The 25,351-nt window shown below is 48.1% G+C and overlaps 1 protein-coding gene across 3 annotated transcripts in view; it reads right to left on the reverse strand.

The window, feature by feature from the left end:
• Positions 1-8,561: 8,561 nt before the first annotated feature.
• TTC21A (tetratricopeptide repeat domain 21A) overlaps positions 8,562-25,351 on the reverse strand; it is a 31,838-nt gene continuing 15,048 nt past the window's right edge. For 2 of the 3 annotated variants that reach the window (XM_077303696.1, XM_077303695.1), the window contains exons 13-29: positions 24,468-24,625; positions 23,605-23,817; positions 22,848-23,086; positions 22,379-22,451; positions 21,537-21,647; positions 20,486-20,624; positions 19,173-19,282; positions 17,951-18,139; positions 16,234-16,344; positions 15,329-15,410; positions 15,004-15,154; positions 13,556-13,717; positions 11,291-11,486; positions 10,598-10,822; positions 9,841-9,961; positions 9,514-9,581; positions 8,562-8,720 (exon numbers count right to left, since the gene is read on the reverse strand). In XM_077303696.1, coding sequence (XP_077159811.1) covers positions 8,643-8,720; positions 9,514-9,581; positions 9,841-9,961; positions 10,598-10,822; positions 11,291-11,486; positions 13,556-13,717; positions 15,004-15,154; positions 15,329-15,410; positions 16,234-16,344; positions 17,951-18,139; positions 19,173-19,282; positions 20,486-20,624; positions 21,537-21,647; positions 22,379-22,451; positions 22,848-23,086; positions 23,605-23,817; positions 24,468-24,625 — 2,426 coding nt within the window. In that variant the 3' untranslated portion in view covers positions 8,562-8,642. Of the gene's footprint in view, positions 8,721-9,513; positions 9,582-9,840; positions 9,962-10,597; positions 10,823-11,094; positions 11,186-11,290; positions 11,487-13,555; positions 13,718-15,003; positions 15,155-15,328; positions 15,411-16,233; positions 16,345-17,950; positions 18,140-19,172; positions 19,283-20,485; positions 20,625-21,536; positions 21,648-22,378; positions 22,452-22,847; positions 23,087-23,604; positions 23,818-24,467; positions 24,626-25,351 lie in introns of those variants that run through there. The other variant, XR_013225432.1, reaches the window with a different exon arrangement.

Genomic DNA, 25,351 nt, shown 5'->3' on the forward strand with positions numbered 1-25,351 from the left:
CTGCTGAGGGCGGTGGCTTTGTTACAGGCTCCACCCAGTGTGTAGCATATCACGCAGTGGTTTGCCCCACCCAAACTGGAACTATTCTGCACACCCTAATAACACCGCCTTTTTGACTTGGCCAGGGCTGGTCCCTGAACATCAGGGCCTGGTTGGAGCATGTAATCTGCAGCTCGGTGCACAGGGCCAACTGTACGCAGCCTGTCCGCCCTCCAGGGACCTCCTAAGGCAGCTAGATGTGTCCTTCATAGCGCTACTTGGCCATATAACTATATAATCCATTACACTGGGGACACAGTCTGGTTTTTAATAGCGTACAACCATGCCAGTATGCATCGGCCTGGTTGGTTTGTTCAGAGAGGGCCAGGAAAATCAAGCTAGTTTCAAACAAATCCAAACAGAAAAGGCAATATTGATGGCACGAGGCTATAACCGAGCCACGACAAAACGGTATTGGAAAATAGAACTTAGTTGTGAAGCTTTTCATCGGAGGGCCGTGCATGGCGCTGATTTGTGTGCAGATGGGTGGAGCTGTGCTGCGATGTGCAGGATACATGATCCCTTTTGGGAAACCCATGGGCACAAGCCGCTGCTCTCTTCCAACCCAACCTACAGTTTGCAAAGGGGGGGGGGGGGGAAATCATTCCAGGACAGAGCTGGAAGAAGCCTTTAGAAACACTTCCTGAGGGAGCAGTGGAAAGCCCCAGAAATGGGTTCTTCGACGGGGGGCTCACGTGGGCTTGCACCGAACACCTTTGTCCGATAAAGCCCAGTTCCCGAACCCCTCTGAAAATGCCTTTTCCCTTCCCCCAGCCCCCTGCCAAAGTTATCTCCGCTGAGTTTCCACACAAAAAGATCAGGCCCAGGCGCGTCCGCTGGTCCTCTGCCATCTCCTGCAGAATCCTCTTTGTCGGGGAGAGGGGATATTGTGCTCCTTTGGAGGCTCAGTGGAACCCGCCATGCCATTGTGGGTGGCAGCTGTGATTTGGGTATCGTTAAGGGGGGCTCCCTTTGGGGGGAGTGGTGGTGGAGGGCACAGGGGTTGCTTCATTAACTTGACAAGCAGGCAGCCGTCCTCTCTTCCGAGATCAGAAGGCCTGCCCTTTGACCTCTGCGGAATGCCCCGAATTCCTTCCACGCTGGAACCCTTAAGGGGAAAGTGTCCTGCCGTCCCATCTATGCAAAGTCTTCTTGTAAAAAAAACGCAAAATAAAACTTTGTAGCTATTGCCCTCACTTTCCGGGGCTTGCACTACAGCTGTTGTAAGCCCATGGAAAATGGAGTATTTAATTTAAAAAAATTTGTTTTTATTTAATTGGAAGAGCTGCTTATTTAGCATGGTCAAATGATATAATTTCTTTTGGTGGGGGGGACGACTGCTTTGTATTCTTTGGCACTAAAGCCATTGCTTCCCCCCTCCCCAGAACATTCCTGGGTTTCTCTGCCTATGTGATGTATGTCCTTTTACGATGAATGTTGGGTGATGGGCTGGGAGAAATCGCTCCTTGCCTTTCACTGTCCACTCCCACCCCTTGGCTAACTTATTCCTTTTATTTTGTGTTGGTGCCAACCCCCCCCCCCCTCCCAAGGGTGCACTGATTTTTGTAAATATTCTACCCTTCTGTATCTTGTGTAAATTGTTGCCTGTCTCAACACTTTTTTTAAAAAGGAGGAGGAAAGAAAAATAAACCTGGGTATTTATTGATACAACCTGTAATTATCTACTGTCTTGACAGAAACATTGGTTTCGACAGCTTTATTTTAGCTTTCTCTTTGTATATATTGTGCTTTTACGTTTGCTTCAAAGGTACATGTTTAAAATGGCTTTTTATTTCCCCCCCTCTCAATTTGTAGTAAAAACCGAAATGTCTACCAACGGCTGTGCGCATTTTATCCGAGCAATATGGGGTGGGGGGGAATCATTACACTTTCAATAGAAACAACTTCACTTGGAATACGGACCCCAGCCCAGCCAGACGTCTTTTTGTTCCTTCTCTGGCATGCATGGGGAGGGGGTGTTAATAAGACTCTAACTTATGCTAATGCAAAGATATTCTCCCCTCCCCCTCCGAGAATCGGGGAGGGTTGCTATGGAGAAGGTGAGCAAAATAGCCCCTTCCCTACTCACCCCATGCCACCTGGGAGTGCCAACTTTGAATCTGGGCCTTCCAGCAGCTGCGAAGGGAGGGAATCTTGGAGGGGGGGGGAATAAGGGTTCATTCTTGGGCCACCGGGGCTGGCTGTGCTTGGAGAAGGCTGGCATCCAATTAAAAAACCAGGCCGAGCATCCACATCAGCTCTGTCCTATTCTGTTCCAAAAGGCAGCCTGGCTGTCGAAGGCATCCTCTTCGGGATACAGGAAGAGCCCTGCTGGATGAGACCATGGAAGGTCCCTTGTCCAGCCTCCTGCCTCACACAAGGGCCAACCCGTCCCTCTGCAGGGCCAGCAACAGGGCAGAGAGGCCAAGTTCTTTAAAAGAACATCCCTGCTGGATCAGACCAGTGAGGGTCTATCTAGTCCAGTGTTCTCAGGAGGGAGCCCAGCAGGGTCCAAGTCCGCAGAGTTCAGCCTCCAGCGCAGCCATGTTCTCTGGGGGAATGGAGAGTTGGGGATGGAGCCAGGGAAGGGGAGGGTTCGAGGCTCGGTGGGGTTAACGGGGAGGGGCTGTGGCTCGGTGGGTGAGCATCTGCTTGGGTTGCAGAAGAACATGAAACAAATATAATGAATATAATCAGAGAAGCCATGTTAGATCAAGCCAGTGGCCCCACTAGGCCAACATTCTATGTCACCACAGGGGCCATCAGGAGGTCCCTCCATGGGGCCAGAATTCCAGAAGCCTTCCCATTGTGATTCCCTCCCTCCAGCACCAAGAAGAAGAGTTGGTTTTTATATGCCGCTTTTCTCTACCCGAAGGAGTCTCAAAGCGGTTTACAGTCGCCTTCCTTTTCCTCTCCCCACAACAGACACCCTGTGAGGTGGGTGCGGCTGAGAGAGCCCTGAGATTACTGAAGAGGAAGAGTTGGTCCTTATATGCTGCTTTTCTCTACCCAGAGTCTCAAAGTAGCTTACAATCACCTTCCCTTTCCTCTCCCCACAACAGACCCCCTTGCGAGGTGGGTGAGGCTGAGAGAGCCCTGATACTCCTGCTCGGTCAAAACACCTTTCTCAGTGCTGTGGCAAGCCCAAGGTCACCCAGCCGGATGCATGTGGGGTTGTGGGGAATCAAACCCGACATGCCAGATTAGAAGTCTGCACTCCTAACTACTGCACCAAACTGAAGACAGAGCATCACTGCCCCAGACAGAAGAACATAAGCCATGCTGGATCTGGCCAGTGTGCCATCCAGTCCAACACTCTGAGTCACACAGGGGCCATACCCAGGATCCATCAGGAGGTCCACCAGCTGGGCCAGAACTGCAGAAGGCCTCCCCCCATCCCCCCCCCCAAGCATCAAGATGACAAAAACATAAGAGAAGCCTGTGGCCCCTCCAGTCCAACACTCTGAGTCACACAATGGCCCAAACCCAGCAGAACATGAGGTGAACTCCAGGAGGAAGACTTCTAGGGAAGAAGGACAGTTTGAGTCCAGGGCTCATGCTTGGTCCAGTTTGTTTGCCACAGAAGTCGAAGCGAACAAGCTGACAAGTTTGCTTGGCTTTTCCGGCAGGATTTGACAAAGATGTGCTTTATCTTTCTGGACAGCATGGCCAGTGGCAGTCCCCCCCCCCCCCCCTGCACATACACACTGTCTTGTTGCTGGAGTCGGAGTCGTTTCTAGGACACTGGTTACCTGAGGTGCTCAAATGCAGATCTCGCGGTGCCGTGGTTTGACGCCATCTCCACAGGGTACGTTGGCAGTGGTTTCTCAGGCCAAGAAACGTGACACACTGTTTTCCCCTCAGATGGGGTTTTTACGCCACAAGAGCAGCTGGCGCAGAACTACCACTGCTGCGAGAGAGGAGAGATTCACGGACACACAGCTCAAGGTTCTGAAGGCACAGCCAAAAAAAGGGGACATTTCCATCCCCTGTGAAAGGGGTCTATTTGGGCAATGTTACCAGTGCGGTGGACCTACCTGGGAAGACATTGTCTTCCTTCACATTGAATTAGGGGGGGTATCGGGTGGACAGAGAATGAATGCCTGGGGGGGGGGGCTGGTTAACTGGCTGACCCCAGTGTGAGACTGGATGCTGAACTAGATGGACCACTGGTCTGATCCAGGCAGGGTTCTTCTGATGTTCTTATGGATCCCTCGGCCTCTATGCCCCATTGTTGACCCTCAAGAGGAACTGGTTGGCCACTGTATGAGGCAGGATACTGGACTAGATGGACCACCAGTCTGATTCATTTTCTTATCAGGAGACAGCTTTAGTTTCTGTGCCATTGTTGGATTTCCAGAGGAACTGGCTGGCTACTGTGTGAGTCAGGATGCTGGACTGGATGGACCCCTGATCTGATCCAGCGGGGCTCTTCTGATGTTGTGGATCATATTTCCAGGAAGAAGACATGAGCTAGCCTGGAAGGTGAATGCATGCCCCTACTTGGATGGAATGCCCTGTGCTTGGGGGGGGGGGGGCGTGAAAAGATAAGCAACGTCCTCATCCAAGGATGCTGAATCTGTTCCAGCATGATCCGTCCAGCAGGAGACAACAGAAAATGGAGGAGGAGGCCATCCCCAAGGAATGCTGGAGCCAATGGGAATCTAAACCAGAATTTTCAGCCCCAACAGAGGGCAAATTAATGTGTTTTTGTGATTCCACAATTGTTTGTCATTATTTCTCTCCTCCTGCCCCCAAAGAACTGCAATTGTAAAGGGGACAGTGGTTGGGTGCAGATCTTTTCCTATTCCATTACTTGTTTGCTTTAAAAAACGCCTCCAGGTTTATGTCGCCCTCTGAGGAAAGCCTCGGAATCCCTCAGTGGCTGCATTTGGTGAAAACAGAAAAACCCTGGAGCCCAGCCCTCCATGCACCTGCACCCTAAGTCACTCTTACAAACAGAAAAGATCAGCCAGCCCATTCTGCGCACGCTGGGTTATCAGCAATCAATGCATTTTCAATGTGCTTTAGAGGTAGATTTCCCCCCGTCCACACAGGAAAATCCAGCTGTAAAAACATTGGAAGTGTGCTGAATAGGGTCAGTGTGGTGGGGGTGTTAAGCGTTGCCACATCACAGCTAACCTCTGGGGACCCTGTGGGACAGAGGTGTCAAACATCAGGCTCCTCAGTCATGGGTTCAGATTACATGTAGGATGGTACAGGCTAGATAGCTGGAAAAGATTAAGATTAGCATTAATGGGGTAGGTTCTTTTGTGAAATAACATTCCTCCCCTTTCTAAAAACATAATTGAAAAACGGGTAGATCGCTTGTATTTTTTTGGGGGGGGGATTTGAGCCCTGTTTAGTATGCTCTAGATCAGGGGTAGTCAAGCTGTGGTCCTCCAGATGTCCATGGACTACAATTCCCATGAGCCCCTGCCAGCATCCGCTGGCAGGGGCTCATGGGAATTGTAGTCCATGGACATCTGGAGGGCCACAGCTTGACTACCCCTGCTCTAGATCCTGTTGCCAACCCTGTTTTGCCCTAGCAAAGTTACGAGATTTTTGAAACACCGTGCAGAAATTCAAGGGGTATCGTTTGCATAGGCTTCGAGTCTCAGCACAGGGAGGGGGGAAAGACCTCAGCCTCCCGGGTAGTGAAAGACACAGGTGTTCCTCAGGAGGTGGTGCCCTCTCCCCATTAGGGACCTGTATGTGTTTTCCTTTACCGTCATTGCGATAAGCTTTCGTTTCTTTGCTTGAGTAACCATAGGAACCAGTTCTATTTGCTGGTAGCGTTACCTTGGTGATCCATGGGGCAACTCCCCGATGGAGCCCCTCCCAGCCTTCTGGCAGAGGAATTGCCGGAGAGTTTTGTTCCTCAGCGGCCAAATCCATTAATCAATTACAGATGTCTCCCGCCCCTTTCTTCTCTCAAGGGCTGCTTCCTTCACTTTGGCTTCCAAGTTCCAAACCGGAGCACTTCTTCTTCCCCCTCCCCAGCAGCCATACAATATCGTAATCTAACTGTCCTCTTTCTGGCATTGATTATCCCCCTGGTGGTGGCTGGAAATCTCCCTTTCTTAGAGCTGATCTCTGGGGAGAGAAGTCAGAGCCAGCTTGGGGTAGGGGTTAAAAGCGGCGGCCTGTAATCTGGAGAAGCGGATTGGATCCCTCACATGCTAAGGCCCTGCAAATCTTTAAACTGGCTCTGGTGTTACGGGCCTCCCAAATCCTTACACCAATCCGACGGAAGTGTGATATTGGTCTAGCACTACAGCGCTCAATTTAGAACCAAAAACCTCCAATGAAGTTTATACGGGGGGGGGGGGAAGGGTGGCAGGGGGGAGCAGCCCTGTTCAAAATGACAGCACCTCAGAGATGATGCATGAACAGAAAGGAATTCACTGCCTGAAACTGCAACCCCTGTATCCCTTTACTCAAAACTGAGCCAGCTACAAATAATATCCAGTTTAGAACATTCATGTGAAAATCTTCGCAGAGTCACCAGAGAGAAGATGCACAGAGCAGACAAGCTTTAAAAGGTGGAGAGAAAGGTGCAGGAAGACCCCCCAGCCCCGCCATGCAGGGAAGCTCGGCTGACAAGGGGTGCACCTCTGCATTTGCAGTGGATGCGACGGCTCCACGACCAAGCCTTGCTGCATGGAAGCCGACCAAGAGTGGGCAGCAGGTAGACTGCCTGGGAGAGATGGAATCCAGAAGTGAGAATCCAGTGGCCTCTTGTGGCCAAAGTTAGGAAGTACACATAACTCTATGGTGGAAACAAAGCGCTGAAGAGCTCCTTGCCATGTCCATCCTGCAGGCAATTGGCGGGTTTTGGTTTGTTGTGGCAGCCCCTGAAGATGTTGGCTGCCTCCATGCACTACTGGCTGTGGGTCTCCTGGATGGTTTCCTGTCTAAATAGAATCACAGAATCATAGAGTTGGAAGGGGCCATTCAGGCCATCTAGTCCAACCCCCTGCTCAAGGCAGGATCAGCCTAAAGCATCCTAAAGCATCCAAGAAAAGTGCGTATCCAACCTTTGCTTGAAGACTGCCAGTGAGGGGGAGCTCACCACCTCCTTAGGCAGCCTATTCCACTGCTGAACTACTCTGACTGTGAATTTTCCCCCCTGATATCTAGCCTATATCGTTGTACTTGTAGTTTAAACCCATTACTGCGTGTCCCCTCCTCTGCAACCAACGGAAAAAGCATCCTGCCCTCCTCCAAGTGACAACCTTTCAAATACTTAAAGAGGGCTATCATGTCCCCTCTCAACCTCCTTTTCTCCAAGCTGAACATTCCCAAGTCCCTCAACCTATCTTCTGACCACAGCCAACGCTGCTTAACTGCTGAGATCTAGGCTATCCAGATCAAGGCAATTCTCAGCACTGCAACTCAACCACAGTTTCTGGGAACCTCTTAGACCAGCTGTGATGGCCCAGATGGAGAGGAGATGCAGCCAGGTGTCCCTTCATGCTCAGCCACCTTCCCCCGGTCTGGACCAACAGCCACCGGGGCACCTGCTTAATTCAGTGAGGGCACCCGCCGCCCCTCTGTGTGCTCAGAAACCTCCCTGCTGCCGCCCTCCTTTGGGCCAAAATTGATTCCAGCAGGACAATTTATCTCCCATTCCTCAGGGAGAACATTTGTTAATATTTGCCCAAGACCCATTTCAAGTGATACTTTCATTTTGTGCCAGCTCCACCTAGAGGCAACCTTTGGAACTGCACTCTACCCTCATTCGGAAATGATTCTTTCCCTACAACAGTGGTTCTTCTCAACTTTCCTAATGCCGCAATCCCTTAATGCAGTTCCTCCTGTTGGGGTGGCCCCCAGCCATAAAATTAGGCAAGTATTCTTCCACAGAAATTACACCGAAACTGACCAATGGCGTAGAGATCTATTGTTCATGATTGTATATAAATTGGTTATAAATTGTATATAAATTGGCGGGCACCTTCAGGAGGAGTGGCAACAGTGGTGGTGCCCCCCCCGGCCAAGCTGCTCGCCCTGCCGTGATCCCTGTGAAAGGGTTGTTCGACCCCCCCCCAGGTTGAGAACCACTGCCCTATGAGCACCAATAGTTGTCCCCCCCCCATTTCCCAAAAGGCCATGGGCAGTGTGCCATTTTAGGTACTACTCCCAATATGGGGGGGAGGTGTAATTCCACGCAGCTCTCCTTTGCTCTAGGGTCTAGGTTCAGAAAGCCTTCAGACTCCCAAGAACAGCTCTGTGAGGGGCACGTGTTGCCCCCTCCATGCAGCCCCATGGTTTTGCCTGCCCCCCAATATCCGTGGGTCTTTGATTGTCTGCTGTTCCCTGCTGCTGGGGCCAAGCACTGAAGCTTTGCTAATGTCTTGCTGATCTCGGGGGTGGGGGGACTACAGGGAGGAAGGGAAAGAAAGCAAAGTCATCTGTAGGGTAGGGAAATACTCACAAGCCAGCTGGGATTCACGGCTCTTCCCAGGAGCCACCTGGGCCCAGCATTACAGCTGATTTCAATACCGCCAGCTAGGGAATTTCGCGAATGTGCAGGCTCGGTTTATTTAAAATTGAGGTCATTTTCAAATGCCCGGACAAACCGGATCCAGTTGCAAATTCTATGGCCGAAGTGATGTCTGGGCCTTTTCCAAAATTTCTTCTCTGATTTTCGGATAACCTGGGCATAACTTCAGCACCTAAAGCAGAAAACTGAATGAGAAGGTGGGAAGCCACCACAGTAGACATTCTCAGCCAGGGTTTCATGAAGCCCTGGGGTTTCTCGACAGCCCTGGAAGGGCTTCCCCGAATGGGTGGGAGGTAATTAATGGTTTATAATATTTTTCAAATTGGTTAAACATTTATCAGGTGATATGGGGTTTCCTGCCTTTTTGTCCTTGAGGTTAAAATAAGAGGAGGTGTCCAGGAAACTTCCTGCTGCTTCAGAGCAGGTGGGGCTGGGGTGCCTCTGGTCAGCCTCCCACGAGTTAGGGTGGCACCCATTTGGAATATAGACAGGCCTGTGGAGTAGGGATGCCAGCCCCCAGGTGGGACCTGGGGATTCCCTGGAATTACAGCTCATCTCCACACTACAGAGGTCACTTCCCCTGGAGGAAAAGGATGCTTTAGAGCAGGGGTAGTCAAACTGCGGCCCTCCAGATGTCCATGGACTACAATTCCCATGAGCCCCTGACAGCATTCGCTGTAGTCCATGGACATCTGGAGGGCCGCAGTTTGACCACCCCTGCTTTAGAGGGTAGACTCGATAGCATTATACAACACTGGTTCCCTCCCCACCCCAAATCGCCAGGAGTTTCCCAAACTCATGCTGGCAAGGCTACCTGCCCATCAACCCAAAATGGGGGGGGGGGGGGCTAGTAACCCTACTGTGGAGCAGGCGGGAGGAGTAAGGCCACTCCCCTCCTCTGCAGATGGGGGAACCCGCTGGTCTACAGCAAGGCCGTCAAATGAATTACAGTTTGGAGAACTTACCACGTGGCACACGTCGATCGCCTCCACATATCTCTTATCTTTTAGATAATTGAAAGCAAGTTTAAATCCTAGGGGGGAGGAGGGAAGAAGAGAAGGTTAATGTACCATGGAAACGTGGATCAGGACACTGGCTCTCTTGTGGCTCGTGGCAGCAGCAAAGACAAGGCATGGACCTCTATTTGGGTACACCTAGGCCCACACAGAAAAAAACACCTGTGCAGAATAAGCAGGGCTGGTTTATTAGAGCTTCAACAGGAAGCTTCAAAATGCATCCCTCCACCCCAGAACACACAGCAAACAGGGCCACAACAGGCATCCTCTACTTGCCGACAGCTGGATTTGCTTGGTTGCTGTATTTCCAAGCGAGCTCATAGTTGGCTGCTGCATCTTTGTAGGCCTTCTCCTTTTCTGCGATAAATCCCAAGCATTCATAAGCTTTAGAGCATGACTGGAGAAAAAAAACCGACAATGCCCAGGGAAACCTTGTAGTAGATTTTTACCCAAATTTAATTTCTGCAACGATCTTCAATACCTTTATGAACATGAACATAAGAAGAGGCCTGCTGGATCAGACCAGTGCTCCATCTAGTACAGCCTCCTGTATCACACTGTGGCCAAACAGTTCCTCTAGAGGGCCAACTACAGGGCAGAAAGGCTGAGGTCTTCCCCAGTAAGAATATCAGAAGAGACCAGGGCCTAGTCTGCACACAATAGATAATGCACTTTCAATACACTTTAGAAGTAGATTTTCCTAATCTGCACAGGAAAATCCAGCTGCCAAAGCACATTGAATGTGCATTATCTACTGTGTGCAGACTAGGCCCAGGAGTCCCTCTAGTCCACTATCCTGTCTCCCTTAATGGCTAACCAGTTCCTCTGGCAGCCAACTTTTCCCCTTCAATCTTACCCCCATTCCCCTCCAGTAAGTTCCACAGAGGCCCCCTTGTTCCTTTTCCACCATCTGAAAAATTGTTTGGATCCAACCCTTGGTGTGCGTTGACTGCCCCCTTGTTAGCAGCTACTGAGGACCCCAATGCCTTGAGAAATTCCCCAGCCAAAGGGATAGTGGTGCATGTCCTCTCACCTTATTGTACCGTAAGCAGCGGTTTAAGAGGTCAGCGGCATGCTCATACTTCTCATTGGCGCAATGGAGGTCCGCCAACAAAATCCAACCCTTCTCCAACTCTTCGGCGTCTGTCAGAGACCAAGGCACTTTGCTCAGCCGCTTCAGTTGTGTCCTGGCTTTGGCTGTCTGTTTCAGAATCAGGTTTGCTTGAGCCAGGGCCAGGATCGCTGAGATATTTTCCATCTAGAAAAACACACATGGCGTAGGGGAGGTTTAAAAGAGGGAGGAGGATCCTGAATTTGACAGCAGTCTTCAGCTGCCTTTGATCCTATTCTGCGCAGCAAGCCTACTTGGTTTTCTAATTTAGAGATTGTCTTTGGTTGTGTAAGTAGAAGAAATCTTTTGCAGGCATTGTAGCTGCTTCCCTGCAGGTTTGAATATTTATGTTCAGTGTAGGCCCTTCCCTTTGGTTCCCCTGCTCCTGATAAAGAGCAGTGCTTCTGAGTCACACTTGCCTCTCTGCAGCTTCAGAAAGATACATTAAGAAGAAGGGCTTCCCCTAGGGGTTGAAACTCAACACTGGACCCATGGTCTCCCAACAGAGGTCTGAGAACAAAAATGGAAGCAGTGTGAAGAACCTTTAAAGATCAGGGTTACGGCTGACAACAGTGAGGGTGCTTCATCCCCCCAATGCACAGCTGAAGATCTCACCTCATTCTGGGCCAGGAGCGTAAAGGCGCCCAAGGCCTTCTCCACATTGTGTCTCTCTTTGGTGGCCATTAAGCAGTAGTTCCGCAACATCTCCACCGGATTGAAGCTCTCTTGGGAGTGGGTGTAAAATTCCTTGAGGAGCTTCTCCGCCGTGCGGATCCCATGCTGCTCAGACTCCCTTTTCTCCGTTAGGACACTGTCAAGAAGAAGAAGAAGAAGAGTTGGTTCTTATATGCCGCTTTTCCCTACCCGAAGGAGGCTCAAAGCGGCTTACAGTCGCCTTCACATTCCTCTCCCCACAACAGACACCCTGTGGGGTGGGTGAGGCTGAGAGAGCCCTGATATCACTGCTCCGTCAGAACAATTTTATCAGTGCCGTGGCGAGCCCAAGGTCACCCAGCTGGATGCATGTGGGGGAGCGCAGAATCGAACCCAGCTCGCCAGCTTAGAAGTCCGCATTCCTAACCACTACACCAAACTGGCTCAAGAAGAAAGGGGATTTCAGATCTTTAAGTCCAGGAGTTCCCAACACGGTCAAGATCAGCTGCTTTACAGGCTCTCTCCTTTAAACTCACTTTGCAGGCACTGCCTGAGAAAGTGGGGAGGGTGCATTTAAACTGGCCAGATCGTGGCAGGATTGCAAGTCTTTGCAAGGCATTTAAAGAATGCCATACCTGGCTGTCAGTATCAGCTGTTTGGTGGGTGCTTTCTTACCCGCTTCTCAGGCAGCAGAGATGCTCTCCCCTACCTGGAAAGGGAGCATGTGCCAAACAAAACAAACAAAAAAATAACCACCCAAAACTATTCAGAGTTGAATCCAACTAAATGAGGGGTACTTCAGATTCAGTATAACCTTGCCTTAGTTCTGGAGGGCCAGTGTTACTGACTAATTCCTGTGGTTTCTGACTGCTATAAGCAAACCCTCATTTGCAGAAGCATTAAGCCTAATGAGCCCAAGAGATTCTGGGTTCAGCAGAAGGCTGAATGAAAATGGCTGTTCTGACTGTTCAGAATGCACCTAACCTGACTAGCCCAATCCAGGCAAGCCCGATCCCTTCAGATCTGGGAAGCTAAGCAGGGTAGACCCTGGCTAGTACTTGGGTGGGAGACCTCCAAAGATTGGGGTGGTAGTTCCTCCAGGGGACACTAGGGGTCGTGCTGAAGAGACAGGCAATGGCAAACTACCTCCAAACATCCCTTGCCTGGCTGCCAGACGATCCTCGGATCTCCTGCCTACATCACATATGCCGTGCAGTAAATAGCAGTCCACTCAGAACAGGCTACTGATGAAAGGAGATCAGAGTGAGGGAATGCAGGCAGCTCCTCAGCTGCCACCCCAGTGCTGAGTTCCAGTTACGCCCCCCCCCCCCCGCAGTGCCTCCAATCCATATGGAAATCTGTGACTGCAATCGACTGCTGTAATTGCATCTGTTATTCAGAGGAAGCAGCTGCTGAACAATCAACGTCATAAAGAATATTTAGGCTAAATTCTGAAAACTCGAATGCTTTCTAGAAGAACCGACAAGCACAGACAGCTGGAAACCCGGGGGCGGGAGAGGGAGTCATCAGGCTGCTTGGTAAACTCTGAGAGCAAATTCAAGTCCCTAGTAAACCAGCCTCATCTCAAAATACCTCTCTGCTGTTAACCTTTGCCTGGAGGTCTTGAGCCATACAATAAAAGCACAGTGCGAATATCAACAATGACAGAATGATGATAAAATAATGTGATGCCAGTATTCAAAACTGAACTTGCTTTGTTATGGCCACTCACGATTGAATTGTGCATCTAATAGGAGCATTTGCGTTAGTCTCAATTGCCCATTTATGGATTTCTATATGTTGTGAACCACCCTGAGCGTTTGGGGAAAGGGCGGCGTACAAATTGGAATATAAGTAAAATAGGAGAGGCTGATCCTGCATTGAGCAGGGGGTTGGACTAGATAGCCTGAACAGGCCCGTCCAACTCTTGGCTTCTATGCTCCCCCCGGCACTTGGATTCTCCCATCCTGCAAGTCTTCCACTATATTAAAAATATTTTCCTGCTCTTAGCAACTGCTGCCAAAGGCTTTGCCCACAGCTGAACCAAAGGGTCAATTTGCTAATTCTCCAATCTGAGAACTGCCCAAGGTGTTTTTCCCAATAGTGGACGCAATCCCAAAACCTATCCCTGTATTCCCGGAAAGGTAGGCGATGAAAGCCTCCAACCTGTGTTTAGGAACTATGACCTTTAGGGCCCATCACAGGAGCACTGGCCGGCTGGCTTACCTCGCATCCCCGGTCTGGTTCTCAAAAGCTTCTCCGCCGATGATCTCGTTGTCTGGATTGAGGCAGATCTGAATCATTTTGTTAAGGGCTTTCTGGCCCCAGTCATTATCCTTGCGAGCCTTGTTGAAGAACTTCAGGGCCTCATTCGGCTGCCCTACATGCCTGGTGGTGAAGAGGAAGAGCTGGGCATTTTATACTTTACTACCTGAAGGAGTCGCAAAGCAATTTACAAGCACCTTTTCTCCTCTCCCCACAACAAACCACCCTGTGAAATAGGTGGGGCTGAGAAAGCACTTCTAGAACTGCTCTGTGAAAACAGCTCTAAGAGGTGACCCACCTGACTGCATGTAAAGGAGAGGGGAAAGACTCAGGGCTAAGTGACACAATATGTTTGTTTACGAGTTGCGCCCAGGTTCACCACTTTGATCGGAGTCACACATCAGCTCCACGGATGTCACTTTAAAATCCTCAGGGGTTGATATGGCTAATGACAAGTGGCACACGTGTGGTTGGGGGGGGGGGCTTCTGCTCCCCCCCCCCATTTACTGAGCCTAAAGAACCTCTAGTGGAAAGCTGCCTGCATAACGTCTTAACTGCTCATCTAATAGTCCAAGCACTTGGAGCTCAAAGTTATGCAAATAACTTCTCACTAGGGCTTTCTTAGGCTCAGGAAAAAGGCTGTGGTGGGGAGGAGGAGCAGGAGGCCCCTCCTCGCCCCAGGCTGCTGTCATTAGTAGAATCAGTTCCTGTGTCTTTTAAAGCAACATCCTTGGATCTGACCTGTGATTCTGATCAAAGCGGTATACTCGGTGAAAACTGGGGGTCTTCAAGCAGTGGCTGGACAGATGCTTGAGGCTGATCTTGCATTGAGCAAGGGGTGGGCCTAGATGGCCCCTGCCCACTCTAGGATTCTATGAAGCAAAGGGAAGCCTTGGAAAACCACCTCCACTCCTCCCCTGCCTTGAAAACCCCATGAGGAGTCATGGCAGATCAGTTGAAACTTGTACAGCACTTAATTATAAAAGGTAATAAAACAGAGCAGAATAACATGACATGTTGATTAATACTGTGAGTTTTATGGAGAGATCAGGAATTGTCTAACTCTGCCCCAGCTGACTTTGTATTTTGGAACGTTTCAGTTATTCTAACTGCCCTAACGACACATTAGTTGTCTTCTTACATTAAGATAAAGTTTGCAACATCTCATGTTCAGTGGCAAAGTTTTGTTATATTGAGAGCAGAATACGGCAGTCTTGGGTGCCTGATGGAACGGTTTGTTAATCTTATGCTTTTTCCTTGTGCTTGATTTCTATTTTGTTTTGTCGTTTTGCCGGTCAATGGACTGAATAAAGTGTGATGAAAGGTTGATTGAAGCCACTACGTATCCCTTGATCGGCTTTCCCACTGCTATTCCAGAAAGTCTTGTAACGTTTGTCCCTGAAGCTTACCAACAATACAGTCCCTTGCAGTAGTTATAGCCGGGGTCCAAAGGCGTTCGGGTTGATTTGCGCTCCGCCCGTTCAAAAAACGGCATGGCTTCGTCAAGTTTACCGCTTCTTCTGAGCAAATCGATCAAGCTCTCCATGACTAAGAAGTTATCTGAAACCACACAAAGAACGTGTTCAGATCTTTGGGAATAACAGGAAATGGTGTGGAAGAACAGACCCGGAGGTTGCAGCTGCTGCATCGCAGGTAGGGGTGCTGTTGGCACCAAAAAACCTGCCTTGGGCACGAGCCCTTGCGTACACGCACCTGTCCTTTAATCATAAATACCTGGTGTTTTCTCCAGAACATCTTGATAAAGGTGTATGGCTTGGTCATACTTCTCTTTTCTAAACAGAAGGTCCGCCATCATCTAGCAAAAGAACAAACGTTTCCCATTCAGCGCAGTGGGGATCAATGCTTCATAAAGAATGGCTGTGCCATCATTGGGACAGCCATCGTGTATTGAAAGAAGTGCGCAAATCATGTGTCAGTTTAATACGCGTGACATGTCATGGCATCCTCATGTACTTTAGTGGCCCTGTGTGAATGAGCACAATGCATATATGAATGGTACCCCAGCCACTAAGGGTACCCCCTAAGAGTAAATAGTCATATGAGAACCAACTACTAAGAGTAAATAGTCATATGAGAACCAACTCTTCTTCTTCTTCATATCAGGGCTCTCTCAGCCTCACTTCCCTCACAGGGTGTCTGTTGTGGGGAGAGGAAAAGGAAGGCAAATGTAAGCCATTTTGAGACTCCTTCTGGTAGAGAAAAGCAGCATATAAGAACCAACTCTTCAGTAATATCAGGGCTCTCTCAGCCTCACTTCCCTCACAGGGTGTCTGTTGTGGGGAGAGGAAAGGGAAGGCAAATGTAAGCCATTTTGAGACTCCTCCTGGTTAGCAAAAAGCAGAATATAATAACAAATTCTTCTTCTTCTACTACTATACTGTGTTGGCAGCTGCAGTAGTCACAGCAAAACGATGAAAACACCTGAAATATGTATCAAGATCATTGCACCTCTCCTGCCCTCCACTTTTCACGTTCCATGCAGAAATCGCTGAGGTTTAATCCAGACGTTTTTCATGTTGCCACTCTTGTGGTGGCTTGTAAAAGACAAGTAAACAAACACAGTGGTCTGCTACACAAATAGCTTTTTCTGTTTAAGGGATGACAAAAGAGCAGCATACCATAGTTCCGATTTCACTGCTGCTGTCTTCTTGAAGCAGAAGGGAACAGTAATGCTCACACTGCTCCATCTCTCCTTGCTTCAAATGCAGGCGAGCTAATTCTAGCACTACCTGGAAATACAAAGGAAGCACAGTTAGCAATGGAATATCGACGGTCGTCATTTGGGGGCAAGTGCAGAGAATCCCGGGCTTTTCCATATTCTCATTTCCCTTGCTTGTGCATTGTTACTGTGTCTGTTCTGCCTGTGTTTTGCTCTCTCTAATAGTCAATTCAATATTGCTTTATATCCGGCATAAAAACCTGCAGGGAGATAGGTTGGACGTCATGTCATATTGAACTGACCACCAGAGGGAGCAAAACAGAGACAGAGCAGGAACACCCCAGCAAGGAAAATGAGAATGCGGAAAAGCCCACTGCCTGGGATTTTCAGTCCCTCTCGACAGAAACCTTCCTTCCATCTTTCTAGTTGACAGCTAGGGAAGTCAAATTGGTGCAGGTTCATTGCACAAACTACTCTAACTTATTTGGGTAATAAAAATGTGACACATAAATATAAGATGGCGGATTCCTGGGTTGATATGAATGGGACTTAGGAGTTATGGTGGACAACAAACTGAACATGAGCCAACAGTGTGATATGGCAGCTAAGAAGGCTAATGTGATATTTGCCTGTTTTGCTAGGAACATACAATCTAGAGCTGGTTTAGTCAAACTACGGCCCTCCAGATGTCCATGGACTACAATTCCCATGAGACCCTGCTGGCAGGGGCTCATGGGTATTGTAGTCCATGGACATCTGGAGGGCCGCAGTTTGACTGCCCCTGATCTAGAGCAAGGGAAGTTATAATGCTACTCTATCCTACATTGGCTAGACTGCATTTGGAATACTGTGTCCAGTTTTGGGTGCTGCTGTACAAGAAAGATACAGACAACTTGGAATGTGTTCAGAGAAGGGCTACTAGGGCGCTTGAGATCCTGGAATCCACACGTTATGAGGAAAGGTTGGGAGAGTTGAGGGGGGAGTGAAGCTGAAGGAGGGCAATGGGTGATAGGATTGCTGTGTTTAATTACATGGAAGACAGACAGATTGGAGGGGGGGCAACTAGTTTACTGCACTTTTAGAGACCAGGACTAGGAGTAATGGCTTCAAATTATTGGAAAGGAGGTTCCACAAATGTCATAAAGGCATTTTCTGATGGTGAGGGCTGTTTGTAGACGGAATATGCTGCCTCAGTGGGTGGTGGAATCTCCTTTGTTGGAAGTTTTTAGGAGATTGGATGAGCACCGGTCAGGAATGTATGATTTTTACATCCCTAAGAAGGTAGGGGGCTGGACTGGATGGCCCCTGGTGGCCTCTTCCAGCTCTGTGTGATTCTGAATTCTTGCAGTCTCTGCCTTTTTTGGATGAGACTCCTTACAGTCCACTGATATCTTTGAAATCTGCAAAACGAAAACGTTATATCCAGGATCTTGTATTCCATAAAGCATATTTGAATCTGTGCTTAGTGACACAGAGCTTGCATTCTTGCTTGAGGACATAAGAAATGCTTTTCAGGGTCAAACCAAGAATCCCAGCAGGCTCCCAACAGGCTAGAGGGGTCCAACTACAAACCAGTCAGTGGTCTGTCAGCGGGCTACAGTCTACCTTCCAACTAAACCTCCTATTAGCCCCCTTCTGTCATGTGTCTGGGCAGAGAAAGGCAAGATGACGCTTACTTTACTGTCAGTGGGAATGATGGAGAGGGCATCAAGATAGTACTTCACAGCTTCTTCATACTTCTTCTCCGACTTGAAGAACTCAGCGTACTGTATGTAGATTTCCAGAGCCACCTGTTTCTGAGAAGGGATCAGATCAGGCTGCTCGATCCGGATTCGCTTCAGGATTCTTTGCTGGATGTCAGAGGCCTTAAAAAACATATGAGTGTGGAGCAGAGTTAGGTATGCCCAGGCCAGCATGTGAACATGAGACAAGTAGTGACCAGCCCAAAAGAAGAAAAGAGGAGTACAATGCAACAACGACTGCATCAAGCCAAGCACATTAGACCCCAGCAGCAGAGTTGGTGGAGTTGGAAAGGGCTGCCACATCATAGATGACTTATGGTAGGGGTGGCCAAACTGTGGCTCTCCAGATGTCAGTGGACTACAATCCCCATGAGCCCCTGCCAGCATGATGCAGGCAGGGGCTCTTGGAAATTGTAGTCCATGGGTATCTGGAAAGCCACAGTTTAGCCACCCCTGATATGACGATGTCCCATAGTGTTTTTGAGGCCAGAGAGCATTTAACCAAGGTCCCCCTTGCTTAGTGAGCCAGCTTGGTGGAGTGGTTAAGAGTGTCAGCCTGTAATCTGGAGAACTGGGTTTGAGTCCCCATTCTTCCACATGCAGGCAGCTGGACAACCTTGGCCTAGTCACATTTCTCTTACGGCTGCTCTCGTAGAACAGTTCTGTGAAAGCTCGCCCCCCCCCCCCAGGCCCATCATAAGCCATTTCAGGAAGGGGGGCAGATCACATCACCCAATCGATGCTTAACAAATTTTAAAAATACATTAAACATCAGTTAACTATCACCCATTTGGGAAACCCTTCCAGGGCTGTCAAGAAACCCCAGGACTTCACAGAACCCTGGTTGAGAAAGCCAGGATCGGGGAAACTTGGCTTTGAATCCCCACTTTTGCCATGGCAGCTTGCTGAGTGTCCGTGGGCCAGTCACCCTTTCTCAATCTTGCAGGATTGTTGTCTGAATAAAATGGAGGATGGGAGAACATTATAAACTGGTTTGGGTCCCCACTGGAGAGAATGGAGGGGAAATGAATGAATGAATGAACGAATGAGGTGGTTGTTTCCGCAGTTCAGAAAATCCTGAAGTATATATGTTGGAAACTGACTTGAAACTGCCCCCGGCAGGACATGAAAACTGCATAATGCTAAACATGTTTACCTTGTTCAATGTTTCCACAACGTTCTTTCTGTATATACCATACAACAGATAAACCTTGGCTAATAACTTGAGGTTCTTGACGTCCTTCATCATAGAGGGTACATCATCAACTGGAAGGTCAAAACGAACATCGTTATACAAGCCCATGGGTTTAGACTAAGGATCTCCAACGTGGTGCCCGTGGGGGCCATGGGGCCTTCCCAGATGCCCATATAGTGCGTTTGGAAAGTGGTCACGGCCTTTGCCCAGTAACGCTTCTGATTGGCTGTTCAGATTTTTTAAGATGCTGCCTTGTCAGCAGCTGTCACCGTGGGACAAGGGTCTTCACTGCAAGCAGGCTGCAGCAGCCATTTGGTAGCTGTGCCTGCCATCCTGTGCCCGAATGTAAAAGGGGCCTGCAAGTCCCTAAAGGCTGAAGGCCTCTGGTTTAGAGGCAACAAACCTTAGGTATGGAGCCCATCCACGAAGCATCGTCATGTTTCCTGCCACCCCCTACCTTTTAAAGCAGAACATCTATCTGGATTATCTGGAGAATTTAGAGTTGCCAGCCTCCTGGCAAGGACTGGAGATCTCCTGGAATTACAATTAACTTCCAGTCTATAGAAGAGTAAACGGCAGTTGTGGAGGTGGACTCCATAGCATTACCCCCTTACTGATGTTCCTCCCCAGGCTCTACCTTCAAATCTCCAGGTATTTCCCAAACCAGAGTTGGCAACCCATGGAGCACTCCACATTCCTTGCTCAGGCTTTTGTGATATTAGGGTTAACTTTAATAAAAGGTGTGACACAAATCGGCTTCTTGAAATGCTTTGTAAGGAGAGGGGCCATTCAATGTCTGGTCATGAAAACCAGCCTGCCAGGACTGCCCTTGGGAAGCTGTGCTTGAATCATAGGCTTGGATGGGTCCGCAGAGGCCATCTAGTCCAATCCCCTGCTCAATGCTGGGTCAGCCTACGGCAGGCTTTCTCAATAAGGGTTTGGGGAAATCCTGGGGTTTCTTGATGCCCCTGGCAGGGTTTCTCGAATGGGTGAGAGTTAATTATTTAACTGCTCCAAAGTGGCCAGTGATGGGCCTGGAGGGGGTGGGAAGGGGAGGGGCCCTGTGTGGGTGTGTCCACAGCAATACTTCCCAACAACATTCTGCACAGTGGTGCTATTTCTGGGGTTTCTTGAAGCCTGAAGAATGTTTCAGGGGTCTCTAAACAGTAAAAAATTTGAGACAGGCTGGCCTAGGGCTACCTTACTTAGCAGGCCTCTGCCTTAAGGCAAAGTGAACACTCCTAAGAAAGAATCCGAGAAGCCGGGAGTGTTACCAGGGTCATGATCCAGGGCTTGGTTTAGAACCTTCTCGGCCTTGCCGTACTTCTTCATCTTCATGAGGAGATTAGCCAGATCATAGCACAAGAAGTCCTGCTCACTCATTTTGAGAGCGACGTCATAGTAATTGATGGCCTGCCACAAAACGATACGTTGAAGCAGGTTAGCCAACAAAAGACGCGACGTGCAAGCGGGATTGTGTGGCTGTGTGCTGCTTCATGGCAGTTTTGAACGCACCCCAATATGAAGATAATTCCTGCAGAGAGAGAACTATCAAGCCGGGGAGAAGGCTCAGCTGGAATTTACTTCCTGGCAGGATGTTTTCCAGGGGGGCTCTATGGGGCAGGGATGCCCAACTCTCTTGAACCTTGCACAGCGTGGTGGGTGTGGCTTCAAAATGGTCGATATGGGAGGCGGAGCCATTCACAAAATGGTTGCTGCAGGAGGCAGAGCTGCCCACAAAGAGAAAGTCTAAGTACAGGCATGAAAGGGGTTGGATGGGTCATTCAAACATGCATCTCCAATCTGGAAGATACAGTCCAGGGAAAGATACAGCCTGCAGTCCTGCTGATTGGGGGGTTTCTTAATAATGACACAGACTGGACTGTCTTCCAAGCTGTCTTCCAAGTTGTCCCCAATTGAAAGCTCTCACAGCTCTGGAGGCCAAGCAGATCGTGCCCCTGAACACGGGGCTTTCCTGCAATTTTGTTTTCCTCACACATAAGTTCCTTTTGCTTCAGGGTTTCCCCGCCCGTTTCTTGTTCGTTTTGCTCCCTTTAGTGGACGATTTGATAACATAAAGGTTTATGTCCAGCCTTAGCTCCCTGCTGATTTAAACTGCAGGTAATACCAGACGTAGCCCTGGGCTATATGGAAGTGACCACTAGAGAGAGCCAAACACATAAGGAACAGAAGATGTCCTGTCCCAGTCCTGAAGAAACAGGAAAAACCCATTGACTCAACAGGGCTCTATTCATTGGGGAGATCTAGAAAGGCACTGCATGATTCTGACTAATGCTCAGTGGGGAAAATATTCTATTTCCCAACCTTGGTGTACTGATGGATGTGCACGTAGGCCTGCCCAATTTTCCGTGCCACAGCTGCATCCAAGGGATTTTTCTTCTGAGCTGCTTCATAAACTTCCAAAGCTTTCTCAGGCTAAAAAAAATGACAGAAATATGGCAGTTATTTTTCTATGTAGTTATCATTAGACTTGCATTTTTGGAGTTTTTCTGTTTGCTGTTCATGATTTACAGTGCAGTACAAAAGAGAGCGATGCCTTTCTCGCTGAAGCCAATGGGCCTAGAAGAGTGTAACTCTGCTTAGAACGTTACTGCAAGTCTCCTCCATTATAGTTTATTTTGTGGAAGAGGATCCAGAACTTTTAGAAGATTGGCAGGTAGGCTTCTAAAATCAGGATGCCTTGGCTAGCCTGAGATGATTTTAACTCATCTAGCTGCTTTTGCTGAAGCTGCTAGAAGAACTTTTATTTCTGCTTGATTTCTGATGTGAATTCTAAGCAGAAATTTTCACTGGCATAAAGCAGGGATGGTGAAACTGTGACTCTTGATGTCCATGGGCTACAATTCCCATGAGCCCCTGCCATCACATGCTGGCAGGGACTCATGGGAATTGCAGTCAGTCTAAAGTCCAGTATGTTGGTCACTTGTCCAAAATGGCTTCCCTGGATAAGCTACATGTGACCTATAAAAAAGGTTTTTAACTATATGAAGTTTGCCATAATTCATGGAACCTCAGTAGATTTAAAGCTCTCTATGCCAGGGGAGGCCAGACTGTAGCTCTCCAGAAGTCCATAGACTACAATTGTTTGCATTTTATCCTAAATTATGGCAGTATCATCAGGGGGAAAAGTATCTCTTTACACTAACCTCTTGAATAGTCATATAAGCATCACCTAAGAGAAGGCTTGTATGCGGACTGGGCACATTTTCACACAGCTCACTATACCGAAAGAAGAATGTCATTTAAAAATAGAGAAGGAAACAAAATCCAGCATAAGTCACTCACGTTTACAATTCAAGAAACTATTCAAAAACAAAGAGAGGCAACTGCTTTAGATTAGCATGGCTGCCTTAACGGCGAAGGCTCCTACAATTAATAGAATAATGGGAAAAGACACCCTGAACCTCTTCCAGCAAAGCAGGAACACAAACCTGGTCTAACTGATTATGAATTCAGCATATTCAAGAGCGCAAATACCCAAGAACCCATCATTCAACATCAGTAATACATCTTAATGCCTAGAATATATTTCTGATAGGGTCTCAAGCGATCCTTCATCTAATTTTCTTGATCCCCCTGTCGCAAATGCCAAGATGAACTTTAAAACAGGATTACCAGTAGCATCCAATGTACAGTCTCTTATCCTTTCGGATCTGAAGGTAAATCTGAGCCATCTTTTCCTTCACCTCGATGTAATATGGCTGGCTTGGTGTAATATTCCTCAGCATCATTAATGCTAGATCTACTTCCCCTTTGCTGAGAGCCAAATCTGCGTTAGCAACGATGATCCGGATTTTCTCTGGTGTCCCACTAAATTCGTTGATGGTATCTTGCATAACCTTAGTGGCTTCATGCTGGAATGTAAAAATCCCAAATATTATGGTGTGTGGTCCATCAACCACAAGGGTCTTGCTTCCTATCAAAATCTATGACACTTTGGGTTTCCTGCATGGTTTTCTTCATTGGTTCTGGCTCCGTGCTGCTTCAGTTTATCTCATGACTTTCACATACACTTCTGTAACCTCAGTTTTCCCTCCTCCTTCTCCCCCTGGCTTTTCCTGGTTCTTTAGAGAGTAGTGTTACCCCAACCTTTTTCTTGAAGCTTATTATTATTATGAATAGGCTTTTTCTTAGCATGCAATGTTTCTATAAGTTGTCTTTCTTTCAAACACTGGCAGGGGCTCATGGGAATTGTAGTCCATTAACATCTGGAGGACCACAGGTTGACTACCCCTGATTTAGAGAACCTGTATAAATTGTCTTTACAACAGTACAGCATTGTATTGATATTTTAGGGCCCTTTAAAAAAAAAAGGCCTTGATTTAAAGATTAAGATTATACACAGCTAAAGATAATATCCAGAACTTCTTACCAATTCCCCGTTGAGACGAAGGCCTTCGGCCAGTTCCAGGTATATGGAAACCTTTTCACCAGTCGTTAACAGGGGTCCTGTTCCTTTTTTAGCTTCCCCTTTCATCTGGGGTAAGCTGAGAAGCATTTTCAAGACTTTAATGGCTTCGGGATAGTCCCCAGCTTTGTTCAGTGCTCGAGCCCTGATGAAGTGGTACATTGGATGATCACGAAGCTGGCAAAAATATTGAAGATGAAGCCATGAACACAAACCAGTTACAGGTGCCTTCTGAAAATGGTGGGTTTATAAATGCTTCACGGAAGTTTCTAGTTCAAGTCTTGGGTGTGCTTACAAGGGCTCAACTCTTAGTAGGGGCTTTTCCACATTCTCATTTTCCTTGCTTTTAAGTGCCTGTTTCTGGGGGGCAGGGTCTGTTCCTCATGTGTTTTCTTCCCTCTAGTAATTGATTTGATAGCACACTAGTTTATGTCCAGCATAAAAACTTGCCGTTCATATCTGCAGGGAGATATACCAGTCATAAACTGGTGTAATATCAAATTGACCACTAGAGGGAGCAAAACACATGCGGAACAGGACGTTCACCACACACACGTACACACACACTTGGAAGAAACAGGAACCTACAAGTGAGGAAAATGAGAATGTGGGAAAGCTCTAGGAGAGACAAGGTCGATCAACGTTACTTTTCCTTGTCTTGCTCTTTGCACATGCAACAGTCATATTGCAAAGAGCAATAAGGGAATTACTTGTGAATAAGCCCTTCCGCTGTTTACTTTCAAGTAGATCTGACAGTGAGCAGAAGGAACAAGCCAATGGCTTTCTTATGCGATTTTAAAAATGTTTTATTCAGGGCTTAGCCTCACCTGGAAATTATGGCTGACCCCTGTTTCCAGCGAATGGGCGCACTCTTTAATATTTCTCTGAGAGAGGTGGATCTGGGCCATGAGCAGATTAGCATCTGTTGATGCAGGATCCAGCTCCAAGCAGCGCTGCAGCGTGCCCTGTGCAGTTTCGACTTCTCCTGCAAAATAGGCTAGCATGTCATTTTGCTCTTGATATTCCATTTCCTTACAGAAATCCTAAGCAGAGGTCAAAATGTCTGGTACTCTCTCCACAAGCACAGGAGTTTGCGAATGGAATGGCATTCAGTTCCCTAACTACGTTCTAGTTTTGTTACAGTGAAGGCAGATGTAGTATTTTTAGAACTGTGGAAGCTTCCTCACTGAATTTGTTTCCGCTATACCTTTTCCTCTGTCTGTGTCAGCTCTGTCCTGCGTACTGGCAACATGCATCACTTTTAACCAGGGGGAAAATAATCTCTCACGGAAATCAACGGGACATATGGCAGGTTCAAACTTTCCCTGGCCATTTGTTATCTCGGGTTTTGAATGACAGAGGCATTGGTTCTAAAACTCTTTTTAAAAACGGAAAGTCCAGACCTGTGACAGTCAGCAACAGTCAACAAAAGTGTTTTGCTGACGCCTTGAAACACCAACGCATTTGTTGTTGTGGAAGCTCTTGCGAGCCACTTAGATGTTCTCTGGCTCCTGAAAGCTTATATCAAAACAAAGCTGGCTCTTTGTCGTTGATTTGAAAGATGAATGACTGAATGCCTAGACTGCAGGGTTATACAACCAAACCCATGAAGCTGCCTTATGCTTGATCCATCAACGTCAGTACTGTTTACTCTGACTGGCAATGACACTCCAGGGTCTCATGCTCAGGGCTTTCACAGCACCTACTGCTG

The sequence above is a fragment of the Paroedura picta genome, chromosome 11 (genome assembly GCF_049243985.1).
Source record: "Paroedura picta isolate Pp20150507F chromosome 11, Ppicta_v3.0, whole genome shotgun sequence".
NCBI classification, from domain to species: domain Eukaryota; kingdom Metazoa; phylum Chordata; class Lepidosauria; order Squamata; family Gekkonidae; genus Paroedura; species Paroedura picta.